The 12,246-nt window shown below is 41.7% G+C and overlaps 1 protein-coding gene across 1 annotated transcript; it reads right to left on the bottom strand.

The window, feature by feature from the left end:
• Positions 1 to 5,119: 5,119 nt before the first annotated feature.
• Positions 5,120 to 6,157, bottom strand: LRRC30 (leucine rich repeat containing 30). Its single transcript, XM_010163409.1, has one exon. It carries the CDS (start codon positions 6,014 to 6,016, stop codon positions 5,120 to 5,122), a length of 897 nt encoding a protein of 298 aa, XP_010161711.1. The 5' UTR covers positions 6,017 to 6,157.
• Between the last annotated feature and the right edge of the window lie 6,089 nt (positions 6,158 to 12,246).

Raw genomic sequence — 12,246 nt, 5'->3', positions numbered from 1 at the left:
GCTGTGATATGTTTTTTCAAGTAATGTGCTGGCCTGGCAAAGTAAAGAATGTGTTCAAATCTCTACAGGATCAACATAATACTTTCTAGATTCGTGCTCATTCACTTAAATGATGACTATAAAGTTCTTAAAAATATTAACTGAAAGATATGGTTTCCTGAAACTACAATGTAGTGATAAGAAATTAATTCATTTATATCCTAAAAAAATTAAACTGCAGAATGCAAATTTGTATAGTAAAAATACCTAAAACCAGTTCTTGAGTTTGACAAAAAAGAGGAATTTAATGAAAATGGAGAAAATATTAGCAAGTTGTAAAAAAAAGTTGACATATTTTTCAGCCAAAAAAATAATAATAAAATCTTCAATCTGAATTTCAAGAGTTTTCAGCTGTAATCTGAAAATATCTGTTTTGAAATGTCACCCCAGTGCATCTTGGAAATTGATCTTTGCAGGTTCTTGCTGCTTCGCTCACATAATGGGCCGGTATTCCCAGCCAGTTTACATGCCCATGGGTGCCCCACGGGGCTGCTGGGACATTGCAGTGGATTTTGGGAAGTCACCAGTCACAAGCAGCGTGAGGAAGTGTTTGCCCTCATGGCAGGTTTGGCCAGTAGCCCCAGAGCAGTAGGTACAACAGATTTCTGCTTTAACTCCCAGCGAGGTTTTACAGTAACACTTCAGATTAAAATGTTATCTTTTCAGTCAAATGTTAAAGTTGCTAACCTTGGTTAGGCCAAAAGCCTGAAACCTTCCAGTTTTCAAAGGCTTTGCATGTTGACTAGACTTTAAACTTTTCACAGAATGCAGCTTTCTTTTTGATTTAAAATAAAAATAGATGGAATCTATTCACCTCACCAAATGTACCACCAACGTATTTGATGACAGCAGGGCAACAAATTGTATAGCTCTGTTGTATATTACATTTATCACAACCATTTGACCCCTGACTATGTTCTTTCTACTTTGTTCTTGTGCTTTACCCTTTGTTTTGTCTACATCAAGAATTTTTCTAAGCTCTTTGAGAGCCCCTATGAGTGATAACAATAGAAAAGTCACCCTGCCAAGAGAATATCCTTTTTCAAGAGTGGATCCCATTTTTTCCATTCCTTTGAAGAAAATCATCATCAATAATAATAAAAATAATAGATGCATCAAAAGTTATACGGCTGTGAGGTTTAGGATTAGAAAACTTCAGTGAGTACTGGAAACAAGTGTAACATTCCCCATATAGTTCTTTGAAAGATTATAAGTCAAAATTGTATCATTTAATATACAGATAGAAATGGTAGTTGTCATACATTATGAGATATGACTACAGTCCCTACAGCATTTCAACTCCTTTTTTCCCTGTCATCTGCACAGCTAATTTCAGATGACAACACTGAGATCATGGAATGGCTAGATCTAGAATGGACGTTAAGATCATCTAGTTCCAACCCCCCTGCCATAGCAGGGACACCTTCCACTAGATCAGGTTGCTCAAAGCCTCATCCAACCTGGCTTTGAAAACTTCCAGGGAGGGGGCATCCACATCCTTCTCTAGGCAACCTGTTCCAGTGTCTGACCACCCTCACAGTGAAGAATTTCTTCCTAATATCTAATCTAAACCTACCGTCTTCCAGTTTAAAGCCATTATCCCTTGTTCTATCACTATGTGCCTTTGTAAAAAGTCTCTCCCCAGCTTTCTTGTAGGCCCCCCTCAGGTACTGGAAGGCTGCTATAAGATCTCCCCGGAGCCTTCTCTTTTCCAGGCTGAACAGCCCCAACTCTCTCAGCCTGTCCCCACAGGAGAGGTGCTCCAGCCCCTGGATCATCCTGGTGGCCCTCCTCTGGTCCATGTCTTTCTTGTGTGGAGGGCTCCAGAACTGGAAGCAGTACTCCAGGTGGGGCCTTACGGGAACGAAATAGAGAGGGAGAATCACCTCTCTCTACATGCTGGCCACGCTTCTTTAGATGCAGCCTAGGATACAGTTGGCCTTCTGGGCTGCAAGCGCACATTGCTGGCTTACGTTGAGCTTTTCATCCACCACCATTCCCAAGTCCTTCTCTGCAGAGCTGGTCTCAATTCATTCATTGCCCAGTTTGTATTTATGTTTGGGATTGCCCTGACCCAGGTGCAGGACCTTGCATTTGGCCTTGTTGAACTTCATGAGGTTAGCACAGGCCCACCTCTCAAGCCTGTCAAGGTCCCTCTGGATGGCATCCCGTCCCTCCAGCTTAGTGTTGTCAGCAAACTTGCTGAGGGAGATCCAACACTTCTTTGGTAATGCCCTGCTCCAAACTAGGGCCAGTGTGTGACATCGTGCTTTCTGCTTTCCTCCTGTGCCTCTTGCTTGCTTTCTTTATCTTGCTCCCTCTCATATGCAAATATCTTCATTTGCTTCCATGCATATTTCTATACATTAACAATGATATGCAGTCTTTTCTTTGTACAGGAAGAATTCAGAACACTACCTTTAGTCATGTGAGATGATTTTCTATATCCCTGAGAAAGCTATTTTTAACAGTCTTGATTGAGGAATGAAAGAAAGACTAAAGCAGTTCAGTAGAAATTATCTTCTTAATGGTTAAACCTGAATTATACATTAAAGTACCATTTATTCAATGAATTTTATTATTCTGTTTAAAAAGGCAGACTACTATGTGTTTCGTATGCTTACAAAAGTTTATTAGCTTGAGTAAAAGGTTATTATTATTCAATTGAATAATTGAATTTTAAATTATTGGTATTGCACTTCATATTATAACTGCTTTTCTAGATGCATTTAATTATGTCAAATTTGCCTTTTAATCCCCTGTCTAGAGACCATTTTCTTGACTCATACACTGTTTCTCACCCTCTGTAGTGGTATCCTAATGATCACACACAGTCCAGTCTCACATCTTCCATGTAAATTACTGTGCATACCTCTTCTAGTCAGATCACATCGGAGGCTATCTGGTGTCATATAATCTTGGATACTGACATGTGGAAAATCTTTTCAGGTGATTAATGCCTTAGGCATCTAATTTTCCTGTGAACCACTATTGTGGGACTGCAATGTTTATATAAATACCAGACTTAGGGATATGAAATGGACATTTAGAAAAGTTAATAATCTGTGCCTAATACCCTCCAAGAATTATCTGTTGGTATTTCTATAAATAATTGCAGCTTTATTTCTTGTTGCTAATTGAATCACATATTAATTTGTTAGACATAGTGTTCATTAAAAACCTTGAAACTTTGCTGTAATTCTCATTGTATAGGTGAAATATATACGTGCAAATCTACACATAAAATATAATTACATTTGAAACATACATTAAGTAAAAAAAAGTAACAAAATAACTGTGCTTTGGTATTTGTTTACTTGCTTTGTTTGTTTGTTTGCTTAATGCTCAAGCAAATGTGCCCTTCAAAAGTTTTCTTGTTTGCTAGAAACATAAGATTTGTCCTTGACTGCACACTTGGAAACTGCAGTTCCTGAGTATAACACTGAAATTCTCTATTAAGATAACAGACGGTACACAAAACAATTCAACATAATAAAACATCGGGGAAGGCAGCCCCAGAGTGGAATATTCTGTGAGCACTGATTCTCCATTTCTACGTTCAGTACCACACTGATAACATTACCAGGGCCAAAGGTGCTGTGTTTTCTTGTGTGTACCTATGAATTACATAATTGTCTGCTGTTATCAGGCTGCTTCTACCTCTGCTGAAGAGTTTTTCCCCCAGCTTCCCTAGAAGCAGGATCAGCCTTCCACAGCCTCCCATAATTTCAAGCAAATTATGTTTTAGAAAGTAATCATTGATTCCTGAAAACTGACATAGGATAGGAAGCACTTTAGAACTGGCTTCAAATACTCTTAATTAGCTCAAGAATTACAGGTTTATTCCTCTTTTATGCTGCCATTATAAGCATTTATCTCAACTGATTTCAACAGAGTTGCTTTTGTTTTACACTAGTGTGAGGGAACAAAAAAACCCCAGGTTGCATAAATTGTTAACAGCTCTTTCATATTGCCTCTTTATTACCAGATAAAACTTTGATGAAGGACATTCACAGAAGATCAATATGAGAAACCACATAAGATCTGACTTTTATGCTACTGGCTGATACTGAAAATCACAGAAATAAGTATTTGTTTTTGAAGCTCTTACTTAAGCTGATGATTGATTTGATGCTGCTTTTCCTGAAAGGTCTCTTCTTTTAGGAGACATACTGCCTCCTGAGTAAAGTTACTCCATGGCTTCAATTGCAGGGATGTGGGAAAGGGAATGGAGTGCAGTTGTTCATCTGGTAACAAGCAACTTCATCTGACAGCCTTCTTTTGAGGGAATGAGGACCCAAGTTTGTTTCTTTGCTTCATGTGGGTGCTGCTGCTGGCTGACATGACTCACCTCTGTAGGCACCCTAGGAAGCTCCGTGGGAAAGGCTGCATGGCTCAGGAGGGGAACTAGGGACTTTGGGGAAGTTTGGGCTCTTTTTCCAAAGAATTGTGAAATCACCTCATCAACAGTGATCTTCACCTGTAATTTATAGAGGCCAGCACACAACTGTGGGGTAAACAACAAATGATATTGAACTGACTGGAAATATACTGTCTTTGGGCTAATATAGCTCAGGATATATTCACTGCTGGAAGTAAATTAAACATTTTCCTTGAGGTTCACTTAGACAGCAGTGTTTGTTTATGTAGTGGTTTATCTGTGCATGAAGAAGTGAGCAAAAGTTAAAGTGCAACTGCAATCACATATAGTAAATCCATTTTATATTAATATTCCTCCAACCTAATAGCTGTCAAATACACATTTCTGCACTTCTAGCAGTCTGCCTTAATTTGTTTCTGTCAAACGAAGAGCAAATACTTTATCACAGGTTTGTGGTTTTTTTTTTTCCTAATAAAACCCAAACAGACCAACACTGAAGGTTACAGAGGTGGATAGTTTTAGAAACTTTACTCTTCACACACTTAATCAAGCCCATCATACTTTACTTGCTTTCCTCCAGCTGTTAATACAGCCATCCACAGTCTTCAAAATCCAAGCGTTATGAAGTGGAAATGCCTGTGCAGCACTCTGATACGTCTGAGTCTTGATGACAGGATTAATCCCAAGCTCAGTGGAAACTCAGTTGTGCTCCTTTTTCTCCCTGAGATAGTTGAAGAGGACATCCAGTCCCCCCTCAACGACCTCAGGCAGGGGCCGGGACAAGGGGTTGTGAGCAATGTGGAGGCCTTTGTCTATCGGGTTCCACGCGATGCGTGGCAGCCGGCGTAGCAGGTAGAGGTCATCTGGTAGAGTCTGTATGGCATTGTAATTGACGTTTAGTAACTCCAGGTTGGTGATGAAGCAGAGGGACCGTGGCAGGGTGCGTATATTGTTATTCTCTATGATGAAGATTTGCAGATTGACCAGATACTGGACACTCTCTGCGATGTTTTCAAGCCTGTTGGACCCTAGATGCAAGAAGTCTAAGCTCCTCAGCGCAAAAACACAGAGGGGAATTTGCACAAAGCAGTTGTTACTGAGGTTCAGTTTCCTCAAACTTGTTAGGTCAGTGAAGCTCAAAGGTAGTTGCGAGATGCAGTTGTGTGAGAGGCTCAAAACTTCCAGCTTCCTGCACAAGCTGAGCTCTGCTGGCACTTCTGTTAGGCAATTCATATTGACGAACAAAACCTTCAGGTTCCTCAGCAGCCCAATCTCTTTAGGCAGACGCTTGAGGCAATTGCCACCCAAGTTCAGTACTACCAGCCTGTCCAGTTTCCCCAGCGAAGGAGGAATCACCACAAGCTGGTTGCATGAAAGGTTTAGTTTCTGTACCTCGGGCAGTCCCCATAAGAAGTCAGGCGTGCTGGTCATCCCTTTCATTATGAGGCTCACGCTGACATAACGCAATCCCCGTTTCAGCAGTGACTTGGGCTCCTTCCCTGAGAGAAGAGCATCTTCCCATGCAGGCAACTTTGGACCTTTCCTCAGAAAAACCTTGCTCCTTCGCCCCTCGTTCTTCGAGTGCTCAGTTCCCATAACACCCTGGATCCCTCCTGAGAGACGAAGTGAGGTTTTCTTCCCTTGCAAGTGCTACACCAACATTCAAATGGCAACAGAGGATGACAGCTCGCAGGAGGCGGGAAAGTCAAAGCAAGGAGACAAGGAGGAGCCTGTGAAGTGCACCTCAGTCCACTGGGGCAGTTTCCATAGCTGCTGAGGGAAAGTTTCACTTTTGGGGGGTTATGTTGGTCTTGGTGCACAGTCTGTAATGAAATACTTGCTCCTGACTTGTGAGCAAACCTGTTCAATTCAAACTGAATGCCACAAAGCAGCTGTCACTGTCATTTGGCCTGGGCTTTATTGGACAGATATGTATCTTCACTGCAAAAAGGTCACAAGGACGCTGTATATAACTTCACCATGTCAGCTTTCTTGGCTATCTGCTACATACCATGGCTTCAGGACAATTAACAAGAGTGACTTCAAAAAACAAACAAGCAAGTTGTAGAAGAAAACAAACAAACAAACAAATAAGCTATCATTTAAATTCAAATTTAAAGGACATTTTTACAATCATTTTTATTTTGATGTTCCTGATTCTACTGAAATAGTTACCAGTCCACCAGAAAGCTCTGCATTCTGCAAAAGTGCTGGTAAAGACTTTTCATGCCAGTCCTTCTTTTCTAATTAGTAAAAAACCCCAAACAAACAAACAGAAAAGTAAAAAGTAAATGTTTGTGAAAGTGTTAGCTTTTACATCCCCTTTGTGGTGAGGATAGGCCTATTTCTTTTCAGAAAGGGTACCACCTTTACTGCAGCAGTGACATTTTCCAGTGGTATCTGCGCCCACTTGGATGATTGCTTGCTACCCACGTTTCCAAGTGTGCACAGTTGTACTGCGCAGTTCTGCCCAAATTACTCTGTCCTAAATGTCATGTGATAATTTCACAGCTGTCAGCAAGAGTTTGGGGTTCTGGTTCTGTTGTGCTGCATAAAATGCAGTCACTTGATGTCCCTTTCTCTGTGAACTTCCCCGTCTTTCTGGGCTATTCTAGGGTACAAGGGGACTTGCAGTCAAACAGCTCAAACTATAAATGACATTTAACTCCAGGATAGAAGGACTGATGGGAGAGGAAGGAAGCAGTGAGATATAATAATACCCAACAACAGCTGAAGCTAGCTATGCTGATGAAAGGAAATTGTACTGCTACAGTATATGCAGTGAGTCTAAACTCAAAGGGACCCTAAAAAGGATACGGAAAAACTTCAGGCACCACTTAAACTAGGTGAAAATGGGAGCAAGCAGTACAAAACTTTCAGGTCTTTTCCTCTCCAGTGGATCTGTGGTGATGAAGATGCTCTGCTGCTGCCTGAGAAATTTGGTGATGGATTTACCCTCCTTACCACCTAATTTCATAGAGCCTCACCTTGAAACCCTGTGTTAGCTCAGATGGTAAAGGACTATGCATGAAGCTGCAGCTGGGAGTTGGGGCATTCCAGCAGTCTCTTTGGAGTCAGTCCCCACTGTTCCTTCCTACTGCCAAGCACTGCTCAGTCTCTTTGCAGTTTTGGGTCCCTCACAGATCTGTACCTGCTTGGGAGGAGAGGGAGCACCCATGTGGTTGTGTCTAGTGAGCGGGGCCCTACAACAGGAGAGGAGTCAGGACCACAATGAGAAGCACAAGATGGTGGTGAGTTGAGTGAACCACACAATTAAAGCATGTACCTTAACAGGGCTGCGTGGCATAAAAACAACTGAAATATTGCATCCCCTGGAGTGCCTGGATGAGCCTGGAAAGGGCTGAGGCCAGTTGTAGCTGTTTGGTTAGAGCACGTTGGCAGCTTAAATGAGAGTCACAGATCTCTCCCTTGCAAGCACTTTCTGCCAATACTGGTCAGTTTACAAACAAACATGATATTAAATCCCATCACAGCCACAAGCTCTGACTCAGTGTTCTTGTTAATCACCATCCAAACATGCTGCCCAGACTGGCAGAGATAACCCTGCTGCTGGAGGCAGAGAAGCCACTCAGTGGGGGAGCAGAAACCCAATAGGAGGCCAAGTTCAGGCCAGATTCAGCCTTGCATGACAGGAGGACCTAAGGCCAAAATGTGTTCCCTCAGCCCAAGCACGAGGAGAAGCAAAACCGAGAGCTTCTCACAAGTCCTGACTCTGGTTGTCTACCCAGCTGCTGTTAAAAATGCACCTATTATCAGACAGCCTAAAAGGATTTGAACAAAGCATTCCCTTCTGCAGTGGCAAACATGAAGGGAAGAAAAAAAGCTGTTTAGAGACCATTTACAAAGTATAGGCATTGTCATTCTTTTGATCATACTTCTGGAATGAGGAACCTGCCACAGCTCTGCCCAGTGGCCGGCATCCCTCCCCATGGCTGGGTTCACATGCGCAACCATGTACCCATGGTTGCTTCAGAGCTCTTCCTTTGGGAGGTCACTTTTAGTAACAAATGAAAACAAAACACAAAGCAAGCACAGTCTCCCTGTGGCCACAGTCTCCCCCCTGGTTGGACAGATATTTTTGGATGAGAACGTCGTCCCCATCTCCAAAGTGCGCTAGGGTTCACTGCCCGGAGACTTGGCAGGGCCCAGTCCAGCCTCTCACCACAGAAATCCCCATTTCCTAACAGTGTGACTCAGCCAAAGCTCTCTGTACCCTTCCCTGGTTTTGCATCACGCCGCCAGTTTGAAAATAAGCCTCTGACATAGCCCAGCACAGTCCGGGTCAGGCTGCTGTTGGAAAGCTTCACCCGGGGCTCTCTACCAAACAAAAATGATTGCTCTGCTCCAGCCTTGCAGCACCTCCTGCTATTGCACTGCCCTCTCTTCATTGCCTGTCAGGAAGCAGCAGCAGCAGCAGCAGCAAGGGAGATTTAAAAAAGAAATTCCACATCTGCAGCTTCCATTGTCCAGTTCCCTTCCTGCCTCCGCAAGTACTGTAACTGCTGTGCAAAATAAAATAAAAAAAAAAAAACAAAACCAAAACATTTCCTTTTCTTTGTTCTCCAAGAGAAAAACAGGCTATTGAGCACATTTGCAGTTGCGGAGATGGGAAACTCTGAGGTAACCAAATTAAATTCTTTTCTGGCAGTCGGGATAATAAAACCACAGTGGCCTCATCTGGACACCTCGGGAACTAGATTTCTGAACAAAACAATCCCATATCTGTTGGTGTCCTGGACTGGTTTTGTTCAAACACTTTTCAGTTCCCTTTTCTCTGCTGCCCTGCCCTTTCCCGTTGCTTTGCTGTGAGGACGGATCAATTCCTCTGGGCTGCTCCTAGGTAGCTGGGCCACCAAAACACTGACATGTGTCGACACAGCCTGGCAGAAAGCAGAAATTAATTTCATGCATGCAAGTTTGGCAAGTGAAAAAACAAAACAAAACAAATTGGTGGAATTTACATGATATAGTGTGGTTGATAACTGTTTTGTGGATTAAACAAAAATCCAGTTAGCATACAGAGGAAAAAAACTACCCAAAACTTGCTGAGGAAATTTATAGTCTAACCAATAAGAGAAGCCGCACTATTAGCAATGACAAAAAACTGCTAAGCTGACAAAAGTGACAAGCTATATTTTCTGATGTTCTTTGACAATGCAAATTATTTTTTTTTAAGGAAGCAGAATTGTCAGTCCTGAAAAAAAAATAAGACAAGTTCACAAAGACCTGGAATTTTAGAGTCTGTTATCTAAGGGGCCTTTTATTTGTCTGCGGGTTTGGAGTCTCCATCATACACTTGGGAAACATTTTCAAGATTTTCTCTGCACCTGGAGAATTGCATTGTTATTAAATAAAATTTGAAATCATCACATAATTACCTTTACATAGGATTTGAGCTTTTAAGAAAATATCTGAGAACATCAGACTTTTAATGAAATCATAGCCATCTTGACACACTGAATTTAAATTGTGTTTTCCTGCAAAATCAAATTTTGTCATTGTTTTTTAAATTGGTGAGCACACAATAAATACCTATAGTTTCATCAGCATATACCTATAGTTTCATAATTGATTTTGAAGCAAATTTCAAGTTCTCTGTGGAGTCAAAATCTTATATAATTCCTCTGGTTCACTTTTATTAAAAATTATTAATATAATAAGGAATAGTTTAAATCTTTAAACATAGCTTTTTCTAAAATGCTGGGAAGGTCAAGCCATATTCTTTCGGAAGAATTTTTCATTTTCATTCATTACCTAGGTATCAAAATAGACACCTGGTTAAATGAGGATGCGGAAACTACCAAACCCTTCCTGTGACAGGAAGGATGTTTGGTTAGAAAGGGTTAATTTGTTTCAAGTTCAGCAGTAAGCAACAGTCATGCCAGAGAAATATTCACTACAAATACAACTGCAGCTACTAAGCCATCTTCTTTTGTGCTGTTCCTTTCCTCTGAAGTAAATAAAGGGTTTTAAAAGTGTCAGTGCCATGCAGACTGTCAAAGATATCGTCTGGTCTTAGTGCTAAAGAAGCAAATTTTGTAGATTTCCAACTCCTTTGTAGAGGCTTGTCGATCTTGCAGCTATTCTGAAATACCAAGTCAAATTTCAAAGGTAATTTGAGATTCATGAGATGTGACAGAAGACAGGAACAATTCTTAAGGCAATTTCAGATTTCCTGTTAATTTGTTTTTAATTATGGTGCTGTTAACAGTCTTTAATGCCTGTATGTCCCTGGAGCTTTCTTGGAATGTTTTATTAAGGTCCTATATGGAGCTGCTGAATTGCCCGACCCCTGAAAAATTGGATCTGGAGGTGAATGGCTACCTACGCAGGGGCTCATTCAACAAGAGCTTTGGCAGACAAAATTTTTCTGCACACCTCTCGACAGAAGACAAGCTCAAGCTGTCCATAGCATAGAATAAAAAGAGAAAGATTTAGTTTTTTGTGTATGTAGACTAGAAATGACAGACTTGATTCCTCCGGGTAGTCAGAAGCCAGCTGCAGCCCTCATGTTGCATGGAATGACAGAGAGTTTTATTTCTTTTATGCAAACTTGCAGTAGTATTTTGAAAATCCAAAAAATGCATAAATGTCTAGTTGGTCAGTTCCTGCTTCTGTCACAATTTCCCTGTGTGTACACAAGCCAAATAGATAGTCTGTCTGGCTATATTAAACAGAGGCAACCCACGATCCTGCACTGTGGTTTCACCCGTGTCCTCTTGAGTACTGGTTTGCCTTGTACCCAGGATTGTTCTCCTGGGCACCACCAAAAATGGCTTGCCTTAGGTCCTGCCCATTCCTCCGCAGTGAAAGAAGAGCTTAGCACATGACCATGCCTCAGGGCACACCACCATTCTGCAGGAGCATAACAAGGGCCCTGTAATGTTTATTTAGTCATCTGTGCACAGACTGTATCTCAGCCTTCTCCTCCTTTTATGGCTAGCATGGTGACAGATTTGACACAATTTATAAAAGTATTTGAAGTCATTATATGGGGGATACCATTGTAGTATAGAAAGCATTTGCTGTTCTATCACTACATTTATGAACAGTCACATCTATATTCATAAACACCCATAAAAATAGCCTATACCTGCCTGTTAGCAATATGCACATTTGCTAAATATTGCTTGTGGTCTGTGGCTTTCTGAATCAAGTTGAAATCATCCATCAGTCCTGGGAACTGGCAGATGAATTTGCAAAGCCAACTCACATTTGAGAAGTCCTGACAGTCTGGTGAAGTTCCTGCAGACTGGAAAAAGGGGAATATAACACCCATTTTTAAAAAGGGAAATAAGGAAGACCCAGGGAACTACAGGCCGGTCAGTCTCTACCTCAATGCCAGGCAAGATCATGGAGCAGATACTCCTTGAAACTATGCTAAGGCACATGGAAAATGAAGAAGTGATTGGTGGCAATCAGCATGGCTTCACCAAGGGCAAATCATGCCTGACTAATCTGGTGGCCTTTTATAATGGGGTTACAGCATCGGTTGACAAGGCTAAAGCAACTGATGTCATCTACCAGGACTTGTGCAAGGCATTCAACACCGTCCCACATGACATCCTTATCTCTAAACTGGAAACATGTGGGTTTGATGGATGGACCACTCGGTGGATAAGGAACTGGCTGGATGGTCGCACTCAAAGAGTTGTGGTCAACAGCTCGATGTCCGAGTGGAGACCGGTGATGAGTGGCATCCCCTCAAGGGTCGGTATTGGGGCCGGTGCTGTTCAACATCTTTTTCATCTGGTGAAAGGGTCTGGGGCACAAGCAATTTTCTCTTCTGTCCTTCCACTTTCGGG

Source organism: Antrostomus carolinensis, unplaced genomic scaffold (assembly GCF_000700745.2).
Source record: "Antrostomus carolinensis isolate BGI_N321 unplaced genomic scaffold, ASM70074v2 scaffold1482, whole genome shotgun sequence".
Classification (NCBI taxonomy): Eukaryota; Metazoa; Chordata; class Aves; order Caprimulgiformes; family Caprimulgidae; genus Antrostomus; species Antrostomus carolinensis.
This window is presented reverse-complemented; position numbering and strand designations above follow the sequence as displayed.

What these genes read in the sequence shown, in the direction of transcription:
- LRRC30 (XM_010163409.1), bottom strand. Translation starts at nt 6,016, where the DNA reads ATGGGAACTGAGCACTCGAAGAACGAGGGGCGAAGGAGCAAGGTTTTT.